The 25,906-nt window shown below is 29.6% G+C and overlaps 1 protein-coding gene across 2 annotated transcripts in view; it reads left to right on the top strand.

The window, feature by feature from the left end:
* The window catches only part of LOC121113734 (follistatin-related protein 1), a 260,114-nt gene that overhangs the window by 82,192 nt on the left and 152,016 nt on the right, over positions 1-25,906 (top strand). For both annotated transcript variants that reach the window (XM_040707586.2, XM_071886824.1), the window contains exon 2: positions 15,840-16,062. In XM_040707586.2, the coding sequence (XP_040563520.2) occupies positions 15,840-16,062 (223 nt within the window). The remainder of the gene's footprint in view (positions 1-15,839; positions 16,063-25,906) is intronic.

The raw sequence follows: 25,906 nt of genomic DNA, 5'->3' as shown, positions 1-25,906 counted from the left end.
AAATTTTATATATGATCGTCCAATCATGAGAAAATCCAATTTGAAGGTTAAAAATTATCATTTAAAAGTATTGCTTCAAAAGGAAACAAACCTCAGTTTTTCATATATTTTTACGCCGAAGGAATTTTTTTGAAAATATTTTCTTTATTAAAAGACAACGAATTAAGAGGGAGTCGTAAAATATTATAGAATGAGTACATATCAAATAAGACATAAAGTGACAAATTTTATTGAATTATATCAGAGATGCAAAATTAGTCAATAATTATTATTGTTAAATTTTAAATTTTCGAGTTGTCGAATAAGTTAAATTCTTGGTTAAAGTTACATTGATTACGGATTCGCTCATTCTAGATAAGAATATGTATTTATAAAAATTGATGGGCATTGGTATTTTTTTTTTTAACCTCAAGTTGAACGATATGTCCTTAAGTTTGTTTATCCTTGTTTTGAAAAATTAATGCAGCCTCCATGCCTATCATCAAGGAGTCTTTGCTGAGCATGGATGCTGCACTCGACCCCTTATTAATTATATAAAAATTAAAGAAGGTTAAGAACAATTGAAGAAGGGGTCCAAAAGTGGTTTTGCACTATTCTAGCCTTTGGTTGGCTTAGCCCATACTGAAATATTTTTCAAGCTAAACACTGTTGCATTTTTTTGGAATTAATTAACAAAATATTTATAAATATAAAATACTTACAACTTCATTATTTAAAGTTAATCCTACCTTTCTTTTAGACCCTATATGTATTTCTTTTTTTTAAGTGAATAAAGCCATTCAATGTACTTATTGACCCATCATTCATTATGAAGTTTTAAATTTATTAGTGATTGTTATTTGCAATTACCACAACAAAGTTATTTTAATATGAAAAGAACCGCAAAATAGTGTTCTCTTTTAAATAAAAACCAAAAATGAGGTTACAAAATGAAACATTCTTCCAAATTTTGTAAAGACCACAAATTAAATATAAATTTCAAGTAATCAACTCCAAAAACATTATAAATAAATGTACTTTTTCATCAATAACTAATTTCCAATGAACTATTTAAATTTAAAATAGCATTTACTATTAATTAATTAGTGTTTAATACTAATGTACATTTGGTATTTAAATTTTAAATAAGAAATTAAACAAAAATTACAGTTGATACCCTTTTCAAATAGTTTTAGATCAAAGTGTTTTCTTGTGGTTATTTATTTTATATTTTAGTAAATCTAACCTGATTAAACAATTTATTTGTATCGAAGGATATTGCTCCTTGATTTTGATTATGAATGTTATATAACATTGCGATGAATAAAATGAAGTTTGAAACTTGACGTCAGAAACCATCAAACTTAAATTTTAAATGACTCAATTTTCAGGCAATGGCTTAGTATTATCAATTCACTTGCGGTAGTACCGGTATTGCTTGGAGTTATTAGGTGTCGACAAACAGATAAAAACCTTACAAACATAGTTAATAGTTATATTTGCTTTTTTACTATAGAAAATAATTCCTCAACAAATCCTGGGTCTAAAAAACATTGTTTAGGTTGCCAACAACAACAAAAAACTCGTACTATAAATAATGCTAAGAATCTGCAGCCTTAAGATTTTTTTTTTTTTAATATGACGCACTCAACTAAAATTGCACACGCAGGTTGTTAAAAATAAGTCCTCTTATATAAACAGTTGACTAACTTTGCTTTATTATCATTTTTTTTTTTTGGAAGGGGCTGGAGGCAATTTCAATAGGCCCTTTTTTTCAATAATTAAAAATGTTTACACACAAAATTACAGTAAAATTTTATGATACAATGCAAATTATTGCGAAAAAAAAGTAAATTAGTTTGTTAACTTTTTTGAGAGTTTGAAGAACAGATTTTCAGGAATAAAAGTAATTTTTGGGAGAAGCAATATTTATGTACTTATATAGTCAATTTTTTATTGTTTTAGTTATAAATAACATCATTTGAATTATTGACTCTATTCCTATCAGTTAATTAAATTTTAGTAAAATTCAAATAACACTTGTAGTGAGAAATTTGATATTTTGTAACACTCAGTATAAAAAGTATACAAACTTCCTGTTAATCTTTACTATTTTGTATATTGAAGCTGTACGCATTTTATCCAAGGTATAGTACTGAAGAGATTTGTGCGTGTGAATACCTTTAATCTATAATATTGTTCAGTAATCTATTATATAAATCATATTACATGTTAATCTACAATCATACATACATAAAAGTTTACATTTCAATACTTTGAGTGAGTTTATTCATTTCTCAAAAAAAAGATTAATTAGTTGTCGTTGTTTTTTGATAATTTTTATATCAAACTTAGTTTTTAACTGTTGCAGCTGTCTCTGTCTATAAGAGCAGGTGCAATATTTCACCGACAAAATTTTAATGCAATTTATTGAAAAAAAAACTATGGATTGTTTTAATCAATCAAAAGAGTTAAGCTTTAGTAAACACTGACATAAGATGGTATTTTGTTTTAAATATTTGTGTGTCTGAGATAAACAGCTACAGGTAATAAAACCCAAAACAAGAAATACTCCGGCTTATTTTTTACATACTTACACTCCAGGGAACTGATCATATTACTTAAGAAAAACTAATTAGATTATGCAAGGTTCTCTAGTTTAATCAAAGAAGACTCTATACATGCTTTTTTATGACTCATTACATGCAATTATTTACATTTTTTTTCTATTTGTGGAATAGTGATAAGATAAAAGATGGAATTTAGTTGAAACATTCGGGTAATGAATATCTATAAGAATTTAAATAACTTTTTAATTAATTATTATTTTGGTAACATAAAACCCCAATAATATTTTAAATTCTTAAGACATTCATAACAAGATGTTTTTTTTTATTAAATTCCCTGATATTTAAAAACTATTCTACAGTGAAACAATAACATTAATTGGACAAAGTAAGGATAAAAAAGAGTGTATAAAACAATGTTCTAAGCGTAAAAAAGAAAATCTGAACATACTTATATAAATATTATAGATATGGTGAATACAAAAACTAGCTACAATGATTTATCACAAAAAGAAGTGTGGATAGCATTTCTATTCTTTGACGAATAATATTCAATTTCTAACAACAAATTATACTTATTATCTTTTAGAAGGCACCAAAAATTGGAATTATATTAGCCAATATTGATCGTCAAAATAAACGAATAATAAATTAATAGATTTTATTTGAAAGTCCATAAATCGGGACCAGTATAAGCCTTTCAAATCAAATAAAGGTTATAAGCTCAAGCTAAAACTCTTGGATAACTTAACTCATCCCATAAATTCGAATAAAAAGCTCATAAATGACTAGAATATGTATATTAACTATGAGGTGTATGTTAAAATTGCCCAAAAAGTCGGCTATTTAATTTTGACTATTGCAAAGCAATTGAGATAATCAAAAGTTTAAAAAGACTCTGAATGACTACAAATAGAGTATTTTCTAATGGAATCCAACAGTAGAGAAGTGTGATCTTTGTAACTTATTAAAAAAAACAAAGTAAAAGGGTAAATTATAAATAGGATTTTCACGTTATTTCATTATATTATTATTTTTGTATGTTTGCATGCCACATATTTCAAAACACTATTCGTACATTCATATTTTGACTACTCGAATTCATCACAGTATATATATTTTTATATTTTGTTCTTTTGTTACATTTTTCAAAAAGATTTCTTTGATTCTCTTTTACATTCAAATGTATACTACATCTTTATAGAAGCTTATCGCTTCCATTTCAATTTTAGTGGATTTGTTCCCCTAACCAAATAGATAGATGTGACAATTTTGAATTAATATCAGCAGGGGATTGAAAATATTAAACCTCAATATGATTTGTAAAACGATGAGGAAAGTTATGTAAAGAAGGATACATTTTTTAACTGAACACACACTATCTATGAAATGAATTAAGCATGTGCATATATTGTACATATATATAAAAGGGGCTTCAGTCAAAGTAGAGTTAGACCTCTGAAAAATGATGAAACTCATGGAAAATATATATAACTCTTCAGATTTATACTACAAAAAGTTTAACAATCTTTCAGTATCGCATTTTTCTATTTGTCAGCAGATATGCTCACTATCAAAGTTGCCAAAAATATTTTGTTTTTATTTTTATTTCAGGGGATTTAGATAATATTTCAAATTATAAGTACAAGTACTTGTTGGACTCTGAGTAGAGTAGAACGGATCAAATCAATAAGCAATAAGGGTGTAAACTTTTACCAATTTTAGGCTACAAGATTTTGTTACGGCAACTTGAACAGTTTTTATGTTTTCTAAATCTGTTTTTATTATTTTTTCATTATTTGGGAAAGAAAATCCAACAATAAAATGTAATGACGAGAGTGTATGTTATCATGAATGACAGAAAGTAACTCTAAGAAGCTGTTGTAGAGTTATATGTGTAAGTCTGTGATGGATTCAGAGTAGAATTGAAATCAACATCGGAGTCATTCCTGCCTATATTCTTGCAAGATAAGGAATGGGATTTGTTTAATTCCTATTCACTTCACAGCTAGGCACACCTAATCTAATGAAACGTTTTGACAACTAAGGTGACGTCATCCATAACATGCGGAGTTCCATTTTCTTTTTTTTTTTTTTTTCATGAAAAAAATGCTTACAATTTACACCCTCTTAATTATCCATATTGGAATCATTTCTGTGTATATATCCTCACTAAAACACACTTGGATTTGTGGTTGTTTCCTTCATTTAAGAGCTGCATGAAGCTAATTTAATAAAAAGTGACGACTACTGAGCTACACCATTCCCCAAAATTATTCACATTGTCAGGATTGTCGTGTCATTTTCTGGTTTATTTTTTTCAAATCACTGATGTGCTTAGAACTTACAACTCCTTTAAACTATTAAATAGTATTGATAAGTTCTACCAAGGGGTCATTTATAAACGACGTAGCTCTTATTTTTATCCACTACCTCATTGGGACTTAAGTGGTTACTTTCTTTACCCACAGCATCTACAACACATGTGTGTTTTTGTTACCCCCCCAATCTCTTTCTTTCTCCTACAGAAAAAAATTACAAAATAACATTTCGAATTCTTATAATTCAAAGACAAATTATAATATATTATTCAAATTATGTTTTTCTACTTTTTTACAGACCTTCTTGCAACCTTTTGGATAAGAATTTCATCAACTTACTTTTTTTTTAAATGTATATTAGGACTTGTACGGTACACTAAACGATGGTTCGGTACTAACCGTGGTACACCCTTCATAGTACGCAGTTCGGTTAGAAAAAGTAGTAACTTTTTTTTTTAAATAGAATTTTTGTAGTTTTTCAAGTTTTTCCGATATTTTATACTTTAATAACTTATTTTCTATTCAATTAAATTATTTCTAAATATACTTTACTTCTCTATAAAACAAAAATTGGTTTACAATATACACGGGAATACTATGAATTAATATTTTTTTTTTGTGGAAAAAAAGATGAGTTTGTCTACATTTTCTGGCAATAAACAACATCAATTTGCCGTCAAAAAAAAAATATTTTGCTTGATGCAGATGTATCTGTCGTTGCGAGGTATTGTGAAGCTAACTTGGAAACATTGGCAAATTTATTTAAATTGTCCCTCAATCCTACCACTGGGTTTTTTCCATAAAGGATGGAATTTATTATTTTGCAAGTCAATATATATTATTTGTAAAACAAATGCATAAACGATTTCGTATAGATGTAAAATGATGCTTAAGGATTAAAATAATAGCTCACAATCTAAATCTATTGATTTAAAAAAATAGCTAAAATGGTATAATATTTAAGTATTTACCAAAGTTAAAAACGTACCGAACCGTAACTGTCGTACCGAACCAAACCGAGGTACAACCCTGTACCGAAACAGATCTAATATATATTTTCATTAATATTATCAAAAGAGGAAAAAGTCAATCCTCTTTTTATTTTTGAAAAAAATTGTCCACTGTTCCTTATGACGTCATCATTTATGCCATTTTGCCATATTATTGAAATCTACTGGTTATAAGTTGACCCTCCTCTCTCTCACCAACGAGAATAGACGTGGTTTTAGGTTTTACTCTTCCCCCCCCCCACTAAGTGCCCATGTGGTTTGTGAATGTCCCTTCTAAAGGAAATAGAGTAAACGAATGGTTGTATTTCTTTTTTTTTTAATAAAAAGCTTATTGTCCGTTTCAGATATTGATAAAGAAAAAAGATACACGCTGTTTTATTGTATATGTGCATCGAACTTTTGACAATAAAACTCAGCCGCAACCCGATGTATAATCACAAAATAGCAAAAATTAATGAGTAAAATAAACATACAGATGTATCCTTATTTTTATTTTTTTCATCTGTATACTTCTGAATGTTCTTCGTATATTTACGTTTATGTGAGAAATAAAACTTTTAATCTTAATATAATGTGCTGTGGTGTTTGAGAATAGGGGAAGTGAAACAGTAAAAAAGTAATGAGAAAATTGTAATAACATGTATTTATATCTAAAAGTAGCTAATAGACAGGATTGTACCATTTGCATTCATTCAAAATACATATTTGATACGCCAATATAAATGCAGACTGTGATAAAACAGAAACAATTGAGAAATAAAAAGATTTTTGGTTTTCGGGCAATAATGCCTCATAACAAAAAATAATTTAATTGTTTACCCAGTATATCAGGAAAATATTTATAATAGTTATAATTAAATCTTTGAGCTTTTTAATGATGATTTTCATTTAAAATTTAGAGCCTTAGAAGTTGAGATGTGTATAATCAAAGTCAATCTATGTCCACATTTAACATTGTATATATATTTAATTTTGGTCATACGTAATAATTCAGTTAAAAACCACAGTTTCCATCCAACAAAATTTAAAGAACAGAACTTCATAGATAACTATAACCTACTAATGAATTTTAAAAAAGCAAACTTCTTTTATATTGGCAATCTACATATGTAGACTGTCATCACAAAAACAAGATAGAATCATTTTTCCAAAAATCGAGTATTATTCGACGAATTATTGTCAATATTTATCGATAAATTATTCTTATTTATCTTTTGAAAACGCCATTAATTGCACTCAAAGTAGCAAAAATGCATCGGTAGCAATTGATAGATTATATTTGAAAGGGGTCATATGGGGGACAATTTAAGTGTTATATATCAAAACAAAGGTCCAAACCATAGTTAACATTAATGAATATCTCAAATCATCCCATAAATTTGAATATAAGGGTATAATTGACATATATATGTCTATCAAATATTGTACTGTTGTAAAAAAATAATTGAACAAATGTGTTCTGTTAAGACAAAAGCAATCTTGAACAAAATTTAAGAAAATGATAAGCTTCCAATTTACAACTTTACATCATATATATTTACACTCCAGAAAGGTATAGATATATTTTGGTCATTTATGGGATATATATATTATAGTTTCAAACAAAGGAATATTATATATAACCTAGAGCCTTCGTTCAATATATGATACATTTTTTTTTAGTTCCGATATGGTCCTTCAAATATAATATATTTTCCCTTTTTTATATAACTGATCGATAATTTTGTCAATCTATTTTTGGTATTTTCCACAAATTATTTATCAAAATAATTTATTGATAAAAATATAAGAATATTAGTTAGAGAATACAAAGGTAATTCAAGCTAAATTTTGAGAAAAATTATCCAAGCTGACTTTTGTGTTGTTAACTCATATTGTATATTTTACTCCATTAATATATATAAGTTTTAAGAATCTTGTAACTTTATTTATACAAAGATTCGATCTATTGAAATAATTTATTTGAATACATATTTTAAATAAAACTACTTAGAAACCTTTCACATAACAACATAATAATTGATTGTAATGAGTAAAAATTCACTTATAAAACTATTATTCAAGTTTTCAAAATATTCACAAATAAGTATTTATATTTTTAATATAGGAAAATACTTGATGTCTTTTTTTAACTGTCAAAAGTAGTTATACACTACTTTTACACTTTTTTTTATCCATTAAAAAGAAGTTTTTCCAATGAAAATTTGTATTAAATGACAGAAAAATTTAATATATAATAGAATTATAGAAAGTCCTTTATTTAAAGTTTCTAAAAAATTTCAACATAAATGTACAAACGTAGTTAAAAAGTTATTGAAAAACTAGGATTTTTTTTTCTTTTTCCAAACATTTACATTTAATATATTGATATGTGCAAAGTGCAAAAAAAAAAAAAAGTAACTAAAGTCATAGAACAATATAAAATCTACTGTTCATTATTAAGAATAAAATGTAATTATTTTTTGTTATGTTTCGGTCTGCAAATCCTAGACCGGTCTAAAAAATTTATATTTTTTCTAGGAATAAACTAATTTGATCTTAGTACGGTCTTGACCTATCTGGTAGTGAAGTTTTGGACAACAAATATTTAATTACAGGTCGATACTAGATGTTGTACATTTTTACAAAAACACTCACATGTTAATGTAGGTACAGATCAAAGATCTGAAATCCTTCCGGAAACTACCTGATTAAGTCCATGAAAAATCTCCTAAAAGAACATTTTGGAATATTTTGTTAAAAAAATATATTGACATCTTACATATACAAAAATAAAATTTTGAATTTTCCTCCTCCTCCTCTTCCTCTGTGTTTTTTTCTGCCTAGCAACAGTTTTTGCTCTGTAATACTATTAAAAATTAGAAGGGAATGGGAGATTACATTAGCTCCCATGCGTCCGTAGAATGGGCCGGTTCATACAAGTATGCAACTACATACATAAAAAATAAATAAATTATATTATGAAGAAAAGCTATTCTTCATACACTATAACTATCAAATAGGGAAATTAATTTGTATATTTTTAAAGAATAAATACTATTTTATTAATTACTAGCACAAACACACTATCATAAAGAGCCAAAGAAAAATTAAAAAGATTTTATTGATATTTAGCTTTTTTATGTTAAAATTCTAAGCTAAAACGATTCACAATAAACTATAATAATACAAATAAGTAAAATTTTAGTGTTAAGCCTCCTTGTATACAACTTTTTTTTTTGTTTCTGTCCATTTGACGTAAATTTAATCAAACCTGCACCCTCTTTTGACACTCTTAAAGTTGTGACATATAATTGACCAAGTGAAAATATGAATTATTTTGGTGCATTTTTGAATTGAGAACTCATACCTTAAAAAGCTATGAGACACGGGGAATGGATCTTGTTTTATGATTCAAAAATCAACTATTTTGTGAAAAATCAAACTTGTCTTGCAGAGCCCAGGAACATGGTTTGATCAGAATTAAACAAATCCTTCCCTACATAACTCAAAATTCTGGACAATCTTCACTTTATATCCAAAGTATGTATCTGTCTCCGTTTTAGATATAAATCATTGTTTTTCTAAGTGTGACATATGTATATCACACACAAACACACGCACACATTAATTATTTTAATACTATAATGGATATTCATTATGTATCATTTTATATGCACAATACATTAGCATACTGATGTAGTAATTTAAGAACTTTTAATGCAATATGTTACTTTATTTCTACGGCGACGATATTAAATATATTTTTTTTGCCAAATTTTCCAGATTGTGAATAGTCTACTCATATTTAAAATAGTATAAATATTTTATATAACTAATGTGAGCAATAAAAGGTCAATATTTTTCTTGCTTAAAAAACTGTTCAGTTAATGTATTTTTCAAACTTACTCACTCGATTTTCAAAAGATCTTCAGTTGATTCATGACTTGCAACTCACTTTGTACTCGATTCCATGTTTTGAATACTTGTGATGCAAATTGATTACACAATGAAAGACTCACATTCTGACTCAGACTCACGGTTCGACTTGGACTTAAAAGAAATTTCAACCTTTCAACTGTAAATAACGTACTCTTATAAAAATCTTGTACTTCCTGAGGACTTTTTTTTGGAATCAAACACTTGAGAATCAATTTTGATTTACAGAATAGGGAAAATTTCCCACATCTTCATTTCACCAACATGGCTTATGAACTAGAAAGCCGTAGTTCTTTCTTCTCTTTTTTAATATATACATTCATTCTGAACAACACATTTGCAAAACAATGGAAACATTTATCACCATTCATTATCAGAAAAAGCAAGGAAGAAATTAGGTAACGACAACAAAGATAAAAACAAAAAAGAAAAACTGGCAAATCCAGAGATCTCATAAATAAATCTTATCATGAAGAGAAGATCTTAAGCTAGTACTGACAAATAATTATTTCTCAACATTTTAAATGCGTATTAGTATTAGTCGATGGAAAAGGAGTTGAGAATTATTATTGCCTGAGAGACGTAATCATGGAGCAACGAATGAAGCTCTTTATTCTTATGCTTCACTGCGTATATTATGCATTGTATTATGGAGAGGAATAATTCAATCTTCCACCTCTCCTTATATCGTGAGGACTATATAATGAGCCAGTCCGAGGCACTCAGTCTCGCCAAAAACCTCATCCAGATTTCTCGTTCGCCACCTCAAGGATCAGGGTAACTTTTTAACATTTGTAGAATAGAAAGCTGTAGTTCTTCAAGGGATGGATTTGGGATAGTATTGTGTCGGTCCTTATCAATTCGGACCAGTTTTGTCTTAGGACCGTCACTCCTTGGAATGTTTCATTATAATATCGATGGTTAATTAAGGCAAATAAGGTATATGGAATATTTATCAAGATTATTGCATATATCTTGCAAAAAAATATGATATTTGTCACCATAATACTATATCATATCATCATATTATATTATTACTATGTTATATAATTTATTTAATTATATAACAGAATAATGAAAAAGAAGAAAAACAACCTCATTGACATCACAATTTTACCTTGTTTAAGGGCCGACAAGTGGGACTGGACTGGACTTCAGTCCTCGTTACTACTAAATAAGGAACAACAAAACACTAGTTTCAGATATATATATACATTTTAATCGAATAGGCATTCCATGTAATATACTCTCGCTATATTTGTAGCTGTATAGTGATAATTACAAAGACGCCTTAAATATATCTTAATGCAACTAAATAAAGAAAAGGGAGTGTTGCAAAAATTCCTGGTCTACCCTACTTGTTTATTTATATTTACAGACTATCCACTTATATATATTATAGTTTACTTTAGTGTTTTTTATAAAATAAATGATGTATCAAATACGTACAAATAATATATGATACAGAACTTACATATCTTTATAGTATGTTTGTATGATATGACAACCTAAAGAATGAAAGGCAGGAAACGATTGTATGTAGGTATAGCTACAATCAAATCTAGTTATGTATGTACTAAGGAGTAAATATTTCCCTCGTTTTCTTCATACTCTTTTATGTGTTCTTCAAGAAGAAGATATAATTTAATATATCTCTGTACGACATGTCATATAAAGTATTACTTAAGAAAAAGCTTCTTTCCACCAATAAGAAAATGTACAGTAATATTTATTGAATATGACTAACATTAGAGTAAAATCTTCTTCTTTTTTTTTTTTTAATGAATAAGACTAACGTTGAGTTACAAAGATATATTTTATTATAAAATAATATGAAGAAACACTAATTCAAACTGTCAAAGTATATGTATTATAAACATCTTTACAAACAACAAAAGTTCCATACATACTCATTCTTGATGGAGGTTTCGTGAGTCGGTGAACATAATTTACATATTACTATTTCAATTATGTTACCTTTCTTTAAAGTCTGTTTAAGGTTCACTACTCAATATTTAAACTGCATATGTAACTTGTCCACATAAAAGTAAGCTAGAATGATTTTTATCAAAATTGAGCCTAGATTACATCATAGTTAATTTCTATTGTCAAATAATTCTGAATAATCATCTGTAGGGGCTGTAAATTGGACTTCAAGTACCTAAAAATGCATCATCGAAATGGAAAAGTGATATGTTTTATTTTTAATGGTTCTATGTAATTTTGCCTCAAACTGTTTTGCCTTAAAGGTATATTGCCTCAAGGATATTTCACCTTAATATCTAAATAAATGAGATTTATGGGTCGTTTTGGTTATTTGTGGATAAAGATGATGTTCCCTTGGAATTAATTTATATAAATATAAAATGTGAAATACTATAAAACACATTCATTGATTGTTTTCTGCTGGAAAAATAATGGAATCTTGTCCAAAATTTTAATCCATACACCAACTAATACTAATGAATTCAAATAAGAGACAAAGTAGAGAATAAAATTATAATAATAAAAAAGAAACTAAATAAACATGGTAACGATTCGAATGGAATAACTCCTAATCACTTCTTCGTTAGAAATTATCATTAGACATAATAAATTATTCGTATTGGAAAATACTTATGGATTAACGAACAACCATTCTAAAAGGAAAGAGCATCATTATTCAAAAAGAAAAAAAAATATTTGATGCATTTCATAGTAATAAATATTACAAATTTGATATAAGAAATTCAAAGGAAACATCAATTTCCACTAAAAATAAACAATAAAGACGTATAAACCTTATAAAATTTATATATTAAGGCAAAATATCTTTGGAGCATATGGCGTTCAGGCAAAATGTTCAAAGGCCAAATGGTTTAGGGAAAATGTCTCGAGGAAAATAGTTTACGGCAAAATTATCGGACACAATTTGAAAGGTCATATTGGAGCTAAATTAGATCTTATAAATTAAAGGAAGGGTTAAATCAAATTTTAGATTTTTTTATTATTATCACAACTTATACCAGAAGTTTCAATACTAAGCCATTAAATTATCAAAATATATTTATGAAGTAATGAGATACATGTATTTTTTTTTAACTGACATAAAATCCAGCAAACATTTCTCTAGAATATTGTGAACTATCTGCAGGTAGAGAACAGGGATATGTCAGCTATGTTATTGCATGTTTGCATAACATTTTTACAGCTATATGCAGCATTGGTAAGAAAATTTTTTTAAATAGGTATATACTTTATTTTAATATCAAAATGCCATCTAGGTTTTCTCATAAAAATACTTTATAAGGTTAGTAGTTTTTGCTCAGAATTGGAATACTTGCATATCGATAGTACTTTTTTGCTCAACTTCTTGAGACTAACAAGTTGACATAAATACACTATTTTTTTAAAAGCTTGGTATAATAATCTATAAATGTAAAAAAAAAAAAAATGAACATTATAACCCTGCCAACTAGTAGAATATTTGATAAGCTTAGTTGTCACAACGTTCCATTAGATTAGGTCCGAGTAACTATCAGAGGAAGGAAATTAATTCAAATCCCACTAGGCATCTAGTTTAAGACTTAGAGAGGAATTACTCCTCTGTCGATACTCAATTTTTCTCAGAGTCTAATAAGGACTTACACTTTTAACTCTGCAGCAGTTTTTCATTATTACTCTCGTGGTTTATAGAAAGATGTTCTCTCTTACAGAAAGAAATATAATCATAAGAGCTTTAAAAAATAACTTTTCAGGCTGCCAACAGCAACAAAAATCTCACGCTAAAAATTGCTGAGGGGTTACCTACAACCCTAGCTATATGATAGCGTTGAGCATTGAAATATCAATAATTTGATTACGCCGAAGCTTTGAAAATAACAGTAAATATTTATGAAAGTTATTTATTCACGTTTTATTGCTTTATCAAATCACCAAGCAAAAAGAAGTAATTTGTGGGAATTCGATATCGAAAAATGAGTGTAGCAATATAAACTTAATGATTATCCAATTTCTTACACGTCAATGTATGACATATATATGGAAGAAAAAGTATAAACCCATCTATGTACTGAGCAACTGTTTCGGATTACTAACATATTATGTCAATTATAAATATATGTTGCTGAATTATAGTCTCTTCGAAGTACAAAAAATTTCGATCCATTGCGTGTTTTTACAAAAATCCATTTAAAACAACATCTTTTGTTATCTAATAGAATTAGCTAGTTAAATTCATGTTGTCATTTACCTCAGAACTAAATAATATCATTCATATATTTGTTTAGACATTCAATATATTTTATATAAATTAAAAATTACGGAACTGGTACACTACTTTATTCAATTTATTATATATTATATTTTGACCAATTGGGGACTTTCTATAAAAACTTTATTATAAACAAATATATTTATACATATAGCGTTGACGTCATTACCCCAGTTATACTGCATTTTCACATATTTGGGACAGTATGTTGCACTTGAGTATATTCTGTATCAAATAAAAATACGAAAAGGGGCATATTTTCAACAACAATAACATATACTATATTCATAATTCATATGAAGAAAGAACATAAAATTGATGAAATTATTCAGAACGCCAGAATTATTCATCTTAATCATCGCAAAAGAATAACTCTGCAAATTCAAGAATTGGGCCATTCTCCAGTCTCCACCCCATAAAAGATTTTTGATAATTACAAATCTAATTCCATCTGGACAATTACCATTTATTAAGGTATACTTTATCCCTTTAAGGTAGAATATTGCAGTAATAAGCTCTTCCATTTGACGGCATTGTGTGATGATAATAACAATTATCTTTTCAAAAAAAAGAGTACATAAAAATCTGTTTATGATATAAGTTTAGTCCATTAAATGGTTGCAAAAAAGGATTAAACGGATTTAAACCCTGCTGAGAATTATTTACAGTGTTCATTATACAAAATATGGTAATAACCTGGTCTCTGAATAAGGCAACAAACTTCCTTAACTCTCTGCTTTTTTCGCTTTACATCCCAACAAAAAAAGTAATAATACGGCAATTTTTAAAATGATTTATCGTAACAAAATACTCCTTATCAATGAATGTTTGGCGATGAACATTTTGGGAATTTGCATATATATATATATATAATCCATTTTTTGATGAAAATAATTTTTTTTTTCAGATTGTAAAACCAAGAAAATATGATAATCATATTTACAGTGGCATTGATTGTAATATTTTTGAATCTTTCTGATGATTTAAATTACAGTTTTTAACTTCTATTGAAAAAATATCAAATTTAGATAAACCGATAAATTAATTAGTAAAAACTCTTTGTATTTACTATTATTCTGTCCCTTTTTTATTCTCATTGTTTTACTTAAAATTTCATCATCCAGGGTGAATTATTAATCACATTTAAAAAGGGCACCTTAATGTACATATATTTATTAGTTTTACCAATATTTATTGGAGAACAAAACTTTGTATTTTTTTCGTAGAAAACTTTATATTATTCTCCAATACTATTCGACATTTACATACATAGTATAAATATTACTTATAGAATAATAAAGTTACAATAAAGTAGCTTTTAAAAATTAGTTCGTTGACTATAGGGTTTAAAAAAGTGTTGTTATTATGTATGTATGTATGTACTTATTTTCTCAATTTACAATATCTATTTTCATGTTCAATAATTTTCTTCGAAAACTCAGATATTAGATTAAATTCATAAGCTCTGTTTATTCTATGAAATATAACCATTTGTGGTTGATTTAAAAGATAAATTAATTGAAAAAGTTAAATAATCTGTGATATATTTGAATTTGAAGTACAAAGGTAGCTGAAGGGATAAGTGGGATCACCCTAAAAAAGAAAAAATATAAGTTTTTTTACCTAAATCAAATATCCGATATCAATAAAACTTCTACAAGCTGAGTAGATTACCAAAAAACAATTACTTATACTTAAAAGAGTCAACATCATTTAAGCAATGGTTTTTTAGTATAAAATAAAATAAAATGTATAGTGTTTATGTTCTATATCTATATTTTTTGTTTTTCAGCAATTAACAAACGCAGATTGCAAAAATGTATCTTGTCCGAAAGGCCAAGAGTGCAGATTTGTATCAAATGCAGAAGGTGAGGAGCATACTTCTCGTAAAAAAGAATGCTCGTGTATAATACATTGTCCGTGGAAGTCGAGAAGAAGACACAAACGTATTTGTGGGTCTGATGGCTTTTCATATGAATCTGAATGTCACCTATACAGATATGCATGTAGATCGGGTAAGAGTCGATGTGAGCTTGTTGTGATATTTACAATTTTTTAGGAATATTATGTCCAATTTGAGGAGTTTTAACCCTCCGTTAGTCAACTGAGATATTATTTACCCCAAGATGTATAAAAATGCTTCTTATTACATTGAATCTACATTTTATGCCTAATGCTATTTCCAGATTGCTCTTGAAAAATTAAATCAGATTATATGCAACTTTTTATTTGTTTTGATACTCCCTTTTTTTTAATTTATTCGTATATTTTTCAAAAAATTGGGAGGTTTAGTGAATATAATTATTTGCTTTGCTTAGAAGTCGTTCCCAAGTTTTTCCTCCTTTTAATTACTTTTATTCTCCCTTTTGTTAATGTTAAGATTGAGGTGTACAACAATAGTTTCAAAATTATATTAGAGTAGCTATTATCATAAAAATAATACAAGCAACTTCAACAAAAACTTATGTGTATTAATCTGGTTCCCAAAATTAATATAAAGTGATGAAAATCTCATACATTTTTTTTTTTTTTTTTTTTAAAGTAATATTTTTACACTAAATATAATAAATTATATCTAATCAAACCCCTTAATTCGTGTTGCTTGAATTATTTTAAAAGAAGGATTTATTTTTCGTCAATTTATACATTCATAAATTATTTTAGCATATTTATTTATATTTTTCGAGTTCAAAACGGATGGAATAGTTAGAAAAAATGATAAAAAATTTAATTATTATAAGAATCTTTTATTTATTTATCATGTAATTAAGTACAATTTATTATGTGAATTTTTTGACACTGTTAAAAAGGATGTTTAATAACGGAGGGCTACTATAATTATCTATTTAGGTAATCACTTTTAAATTCATTTTACAACTTCTTCTTATTGTAAGAGATGCCCAAATCCCCCGTTTGATGAATTATGTTGTGTTTCAATGTAAACATAATCTTTAAAAAATCAGGAAATGAGTCATTTCCAGTATATTATTTTATTTCAATCATATAAACGCCACTTTTTTCATTGAAGTCAGTTATAGATTTCATAGTCTAAACTTTGGAATAGAATGATATATCTAGGAATAATATATAACTGTTACTTTGTATAGTTCCAATATAGTCATTTTTTTTTAAATGATAGAGAAATTTTTTCAATCTTTTATTGTATGAACAATTTTCGGTGCCTCCAAATTATTCATCAAAATAATGTAGCAATAGAAATGTATAATATAATTAGATTAAGAATACAAATGTACCCTTAAGGGAAAATCATATTTTCTTACTTTTGATGAACCAAATATTCCATTGGATAATTATGTTCTGTCAATATCATATCTATATATTGTAACGCTGCATTCAAGAACAGGGGAATACTCATATCTCTATGACTTAAGTCAACCAATGAAGGAGTTTTGTCTGCGCTTATTTTTATTTGTGCAGTATCTTTAACCCATAAGTAGTCTTCATAGGATACATCGTCTACGCTTACATGAAGTAAGTATGTTCTATAGGTATTAAATCATTGTTGTAAAAAATAAAACCTCCCAGATATTAAAATGAAATAAACTAAAAATTATAATGATAATTTGATATTTGCTTCGGAGGAAAGTAGTTTAAATGTCATGAAATTAAATTAAAATAGCTGCAAGCAGCTATAGAATGAAGAAAATATACTCACATTCCACTCAGTAACAAGCAAGGAAATACGCAGGAATTACTCAGTTATCAATATTCAATTCTTCACAGAGTCCGACAAGGGCTTACACCTATTACAACGTAACAAATCTTAAGGGTTACTCTTCCTTTTTCCCACACTAATGATTACTTTCTCGATTTCCTATCTTGAAGAATAACAAAATAATGACAACTTTTTTGAAAATAAAAAACTTTTTTCAAGTTTAAATCACAAAAAGTTCATATTTCCTCAAACTCTCAAGATTTGACTCCTTGGAGAAGTGTTTCAGTATTAGTCGAAATAATTTCTGTAACTTAATGGAATATTGTATCAATTATAATAATATTATTTGATGTACTAGGTGCAAAATTACTTTCAAATGATAACTCATCATAACAATTTAATCAACAGTTTGAAAGTTGTATTTGTCATTTTCGTAATCTAAGGCTTAAATAACAATAGTAAACATTAGCGGCAGGTGTTTCAAGTATGTAATTTTGTTGCATAGTGACTACGAGTTTATAGTTACTGTTTTGTGTTAAAACTTGTTTTCAAAAAAAATTTGATTTGAACTTTTTTAGTATTTTTATACTTCTTTATGTATTGAGGAAACATTTATTAAAGAGCTATTCATAATCAACTTCGTGGGATCATCTAATGAAAAATAACAAATTTATTCATCTCCAACCAAAACCTTTTAAATTTCTTACTTTAAAATGGCACTTTCTCGAAACTTTTATTTATTATACGACAAAGAAAGGAGTTACACAATACACACCCAGTATAAAATGTTAACAAATAATGTTGCAAAACTTATATTTAAAAATGTAAAAACTTTATTTTAACTGGTAATATGATTTTTTTACGAAAGAAAATAGAATGTTACATATGATTTGATCTTCATGTGGGGTGAAAAAAAAGCCAAACTACATAACATTCAAAGGGATTTTGGTTGGATAAATTAATGGTTAGTTAACTGCAAATACGATTAAATTGCTAGATCATAAAGTAGGCATGTCTAAAATATTACCTGTCTATATCTAAAATTGCAACCAATTTGTCCGACCTCCGAGGCCTTGACTTAGATCTTGTGGTCACCTCAGGAGCCCCTTTGGCTACCACGCTGTAAACGGTAGTGCGGCTGCAGTTCAGAACCTTGGCAATTTCAGTGGGAGTTTTTCCCGCTCGGAAAGTTCCAAAATTGCGACTTGACGTCTCTCCATAGTATCGGCTGTTGTTTCACTGTTGCTATATAGATTTTGCTGAAGTTTTGTCTATGACTGGTCAAGACCTTTGCCTAGAAGTATAAACCGGGTTCAACTCAATGAAATCACGAATATGTACATGGCGTAAGTTTAAAGGAGTGTTCAGTTTTAGACGCGCACACCTGTATAATCCTGTGTCAGGGGTGTCCTCGGGATTATATTCATATTTTTGGGGCAAAGGGCTGGATTTTTGATTTTTTCAAAAATCCGCAGCAATTCACAAAAAATTAAATTTTTTCGAAAAAAAATTCAAAAATTAAATTGCAAATATTAAATTTTCTGAAAAATAATTTCAAATATTAAATTTTTTGAAAATTGTTTCAAAAGTTCTTAGCTATGTACAGAATATCGAATTTTGGGAAATTTGGATATTGGGTGGGTCAGGGGGGCTACAGCCCCTCCGGTCAACCGCATGCATACGCCATTGTAATTGTAATATACAGGAATGGGGATCAACTTGTCGCCAAAATATTTTTCTACAAAAAACAACACAAAATATACATTTTTTAACTTCTTTATTGAAAATAAAAACTATGACGGGCTTATAGGTATAGAGTAGCCATTCATTCGATATAATCACTGTTGGCATTAATAACGACCTCAATACGGCCTCTGAACCGGCCGCAGGCTCTTCTGACCATCGCATTGTCCATGTTGCCGAATGCCTCCTCGATGGAGTCCATCAGGCTGGCCTTGGTGCTATTGGGATGTCTGGGGCTATGTCTCTCGACATAGCCCCAGACAAAATAGTCCAAAGGATTAAGGTCGGGAGAGTTAGGAGGCTCCAAATCCTTGGTTACGACGTCATAACAGTTCTCGGTTAACGACTACATGGAGATTTTGGACACATGGCAGGGTGCTGAGTCCTGTTGCCACACCCAGGGCCTGTCTCCAACCACCCCTTGGATCCAGGACAGAACCACCTTCTCCATAACATCCAGGTAGACCTCTGTATTGGCCTTTAGACACGTTTCAAAGATGGAGGGAGGCATAACATGACTTCCACTGCTGACCACCCCGAACACCATGACCATTGCAAGGAACTTGGTCTTCATTACCTTCCTCACATGGCTGGTGCAGGTGACTACCCACCTGTTGTTTTACTTGTTGGCCTTCTAATCTTGACATAAATTATTTTCATCAGAGAAAACCACAGCATCCTGGGCTGCTTTGGGTGCCTGAGCTTGTTGAGTAATTTTGTTGACTTCATCAGCCTGTTGTCCTTTGCCTTCTGTTTCAAGATCTGGCCCACCTGCATCTTGTAGCTCCTGCACCTTAAATCCTCAGATACACAGTCCCTTATTGTTTTCTGATGGCAGCCCAGATCCCTTGCCATAGCCTTCATGGACCTGGTAGGGTCATCCTCAACCATCTTCTTCACTTTGTCGACAAAGTCAGTGTCCCTGATCTTCCTGTCGGCGCCCTCCTCCTTGGGTGCCCTGTTTATGGTGGCATCAACATCCCAGGTGTCCTCTAGCTTCTTATGGATACGCTGAACAGTCCGTAAATTCACTCCTAAGGTTGAAGAAATAGTTGAATTGGAGATTTCACCTCCATTATTAACCGATGCCATGACTACGGCGGACCTCGAAAGCTCCTCGTTCCACTTATAGCTCTTTATCTCCTCATATGATGACGGCATGATGCTAACTGAACTACGTATCGTCAGCTGACAAGAATAGCTTTCCTATTTCGTAACCACTTTTTTATTTGATAATGTCGTCTTCAAGTTATCAAGGTTTAAAGTAGGCGACAATGTGATCCCCGCTCCCTGTATCTATTAAAAGAATAAAAACAATCTTAAGAACCGTGTGTGAGCCGAAAGAGCCTGCTTTATTTAGTGAGCCGACCCGAAAGAGCAAATTCTCTAAAAAGAGCTGGAATTCCCAAAACTACAAACTAATTATTAGTGCAGGTTCTCATGAATGATGGAGTCTTTATTTGTTGCTGAGTAGAATTTCGGGCCGATAGTGAAGTAATTCCTACATATACAGGTGTGTGCATGTAAAACTAAACACTCCTTTAAATTTTACGCCATGCACATATTCGTGATTTTATTGAGTTTTAACCAGTTTATACTTCGATACAAGGGTCTTGACTAATTATAAACAAAACTCCAGCAAAATCTAAATAGCAACAGTGAAACAACAGGCGATAATATGGAGAGACGTCGAGTCGCAATTTTGGAACTTTCCGAGCGGGGAAAAACTCCCACTGAAATTGCCAAGGTTCTGAACTGCAGCCGCACTTCCGTTTACAGCGTGGTAGCCAAAGGGGCTCCTGAGGTGACCACAAGATCTAAATCAAGGCCTCGAAGGTCGGACAAAATGGTTGCTTCCGTGAAAAAGTCTGTCGAGGGCACGAGAGGCAAGGTCACCTTCAATGGCCTCTCCAGAGAGGTCAACGTCAGCAGAAGGACCATGGACCGGCTAGTTAAGAAAGATCTTGGCCTTAAGGTCTACAAGAGAACCCGTCGTCAAGCCCTCAAGACTGTAGACAATGAAAAACGCCTAAAATTTAAAGTTGTGTTCAGTTTTCGACGTGCACACCTGTATTTTAGAAAAAAATTCATTGCTACATAATTTGCCTAAATGACCTTTTTTTAGAATAGAAATCCTTAAAAATATATTCGCTATATATTTGCTTCAAATTTTGTCATCCTGACGATTTTTGCTATAAAAAGTAATAATTCCTTCATTTTGGGGGTGGGCAGGCTACAGTCCCTCCAGATCCCCTCCCATTGCAGCCGGCTCCTGATTGGTTGGGAGCCGGCTCCTCCCACTGTTCACTTCAAAGAGCCGGCTCATAGAGCCGTTACGTTTGCAAACGACACGTTCTTTCTAATCATATTTTATGTAACTCTATCAATAAGTATATATAACACAGCTGTTCAAAAGTTGTTGTGTTTTTGTGTTGTGTCTTTTTGATAGTTAATTTGTGAGTCTTTGAGCTCAGTTCAAAATCGAGTCGGATATATTTTTACTTTGAATCCGAGTCGATTCTGAAGTTGGAGTTTAGTTACTTTTAAGGGTTACTATATAATTAATAACAACTAAACTGTCCAGGAATATTTTGATCGGCATAAATCGGTATATTTAGTATATATACATTAAAAAACTCTAGAATTTCATTGACTTATTTCTGGCATTTATAGGTTTCCTATTATAATTGGGGGAATGGTTTGAGAAAACTAGAAATATTAGCTATATTTTTTAAGCTTTTATTTGTAAGAAGATACTTTTTTCCCCTCCGATATAGCCTCTAAAAAACAATCTACTTGGTTTTTTTTAATGAATGATCGATAATTCTGTCGATCTTTTGGTTACATATGCGGTGCACTCAAAGATTTTATGAAAATAATATATTAATAGAAATGTACATAAGATAATTGTCTCAAAATAAAAATATAATCCATTCATAGGTTTGAGAAAAATTATACAATCTTGCTTTTGCGTTGACAGTACTCATATATAGCATATTAGAGTATGCATAAAATAGTATTTGAACATAACTACATCGTCAAACTTTAAAAAATATATAGGTAATAATAATATATTTTGAAAGAGTTAACTGTATTATTGAAGAGTAGAGACTTCATTCATTCTTTAAATCCAGACTTACATACCATATATAAAGTAAATCCCTTCGGCCTTGGAATAAAAAAACATCTTTATGAACTATTAAATTAAAGTAGAACACTTTTATTTATCATTGTTCCATTACGCCTACAAAAGTGTAAATATACATTGACAAAATAAACCTTAATATCTGCATTAACTGTACCCTTGTCAGTGGGAAAAATATGCTACATTTTTAATATATTAAGAATAGTATCTCTAATTGTACTAAGACACTTTTCCAAAAAAATTCTTGTAAAAAAAAATGTAATTTTTGTTGATTGATGTTCCTCAAATTTGAAATGATAAAATGTTTAAATATTAGCAAAGGTTTAGTGCTGGTGATCATAATTACATAGTATTGGAGCATGAATCATCTTCGAATATATTTATGATGTTTTTTGTATAAGTGGCCATTAAGCAAAATAGTATTCACCAAAATATCTGAGCACAACTTCTAATCAATTACTGAAATAAAACTTAATATTGATTAATAAATGGCTCCAAGGATAAGTTTTATATGCATTGTAAGAGTGTCAATCTAAATGTAGCCCACATTAAATTTTATGTTTTTGTTGATCTGAAGCTCTAAACTTTTTTTTCATTTTGTTTCCCATATCAATTATTGCAAAATAATAATATTAAGAGATAGCTCAGCAAAAGTAGTTCTCGTGAATTTTACATTCAGAATCTTTCGCACATCCTCTGCGACCTTCCAACTCGGCGAAACACAATCGAAAATTTTATTTCAGTGCTTTATTTACGAGTCCTTATTACCATAAAATGAGTTTGAATATTGTTCTCGCGGGAGAAACTGTGATTATTTACATATTAAGTAACTCAAATTCAATTGTTCAAAAAATAGATATCGAAGGTCAGATAAGGTTTGACCCTCCCACATATTCCACTTTTATTATTCATGCCGTTGATCCGATCTTGGCTTTTTATTTTCTTCTCACTAATAACAATCATAAATGTAAACATATTTTGCAACAAATTATATCCGGATAAATCTTCCCAATCTGGACGTACTGCACCCATATAAACTCCAAGGGTAGCAACTTTTTTTTTCAATGATTTTAAGCTAGAATAATCCAACTAAATAAAGTTTGGTTATATGAAAAAAAGAAAAAATATGAAACTTTTTTTAACGTCTAATATAAAATTGCAAAAAAAGGGGAAAAGCATAAAGTGTATTAAATATATGAAAATTGGATTAGAAATAGACTTATAATGTATATTAACTTGAAGATTATTGTAATGGGATTAAATGTGCAAAAAATGTTATCATAATCGTCTTTGACACTGTGGAGTAAACCAAAGGTTAGTTTAAAGTGCATAAGTAAGCACTCATCAGATCCCATAAATGAGGTTGGTTGCGTAAAACAGCTTAATTGAAAGTCGTAATAATACACTTTTGAGGTTAAGAAAAGGATTTTTTAGCACTATGCCTTCCTTTATGTTTTCATTATCGCCTGAATGCATTGACATTTAGCCAGAAAATCGGCATGAAAAAAGTAGTTGTTCAAGCGGCTATAGTCTTAGAGCAGACTGAATCAAAATATATTTTGTTTTAGTAGAAAGCTTTATAAATTATATAACTATATCGGTCAACGAATATGTCGTTGTTCAAATTTACCTTCATATAACTTCTTTTTTTACGCTAGCGAAGAATTGGCAATTGTTCAGAACTTAACAGGTGCTAATTCAAATTAAAGCTATCAACGTTCAAATTACTTAAATGGAGAGAAGAAACAAAAAATCGACAGCCAATAATAAAAATAATTAGTAAATTTTTATATTATTTAGGTACTATTGATCAAACAAAAAATACTCTTTTTAACATTAGATGCCTGTTTCATAATTTTGGAGAGATAATGATTTAATATACTATAGCCATCGGTTATCACCAGGATCTATAGTCCTATACGTTTGTAAAAATATCAACAACACCAAGGTGCCTACAATTGTATGAATTTCCAATCAAAAGCATTTTTCTTAGGATGACAACTGGACGCCTTTTTTATACTAATTGAGATATATTTAAGAACTTTTTTTTAGTTTTATATAAAAAGTTTATAAAATATTACTATCTAAAGCCATTATCTTAAGATTTTTTATTATTATTTTTTAGACAATTTGGTGAAGAAAGCATACTAAAATAATACAATTAAAAATAGACATATTTCCATTAAAAATAAATATTAATTCTTAACATGTGTGAGTTTTTATACATCGTATCAAATCATTCATTTCTGAGGAAAAACAATATTTATGTCAAAAAGTTTTCTTTTTTGTAAGAATTTCATACTTTACAGTATTTTTTTTTATAATAACATGAAAAATATTGTATGTTTCCACTCAATTAGACAAGCTTTTTTTGGCTTGTATTTTTGCAGCATAGCTCTTTTCTGCACAGATCATTTCATTTTGCTTCTTTTAGGCGCAATTTAAATATATTTGCACCTTATGTACTGGTAATTCCGGTCAACTGAAAATATTTAAGCAGAACTGTACCGGGTTAATCTTATCTAGTGGGGACTCATTTTTTCAACCCGGAATGACATTGGTGCAAAATTACGGAGAAGGACAACAAGACATCTGATCTCTGAATAGAGCAAACTGAGATGGTTGGAAAGAGCAAAAAAGATTCAAATCTTTTCAGGGCCAACCAAAATTCAGGAATATTTTTGCTCTTTTTGATGCAACTGTGAATAAGAAGAACAGCCCTTACATCACAGACAAAACACCCCGACAATGTCTCACCTTCAGTGAGACATATCTTTAGAACAAAAATTCAGTATTGGTAGTTGTGGGCAGCACTAGTGAATTCTGCCCCCCTCCATTTTTGTGGAGAGGAGGAAGCTGCTCAATGAAGATGCTTACATTCGACTTGTGGATAAGAAAGTCCTACTTATAGCCAGATAAAAGTTCGTGGACAAATTTGTTTACACTCAAAACAGAGCTCCATATCATCGCACCGCTATCCCCCACACCTTCCTGACAAAAAAATTATGTACTTTTGGGACCTGAATATGTGAGCACTCTTTTCTCCAGACACGAGACATACGACTACCCTATATAGGTGCGTGAGAAGGAGAGGGCAAATGCTACTTCTCACAGTAGTGTCCAGTCTCCAGCGCCATTCATTCAGCTCAATTCTGAGTATATATTCAAGGTCTGCCAGGGATTTATGCCTTGTTTTGAGGCAGTTTTCACAACTGAGGGCTTACATATTGAATAAAAGGTATCCTGAGCACTATTTTCAGTTTATTTCTTTCATTTAATGTCCTCACAAAACCTC

This window comes from Lepeophtheirus salmonis, chromosome 2 (genome assembly GCF_016086655.4).
Source record: "Lepeophtheirus salmonis chromosome 2, UVic_Lsal_1.4, whole genome shotgun sequence".
Lineage (NCBI taxonomy): Eukaryota > Metazoa > Arthropoda > Copepoda > Siphonostomatoida > Caligidae > Lepeophtheirus > Lepeophtheirus salmonis.
This window is presented reverse-complemented; position numbering and strand designations above follow the sequence as displayed.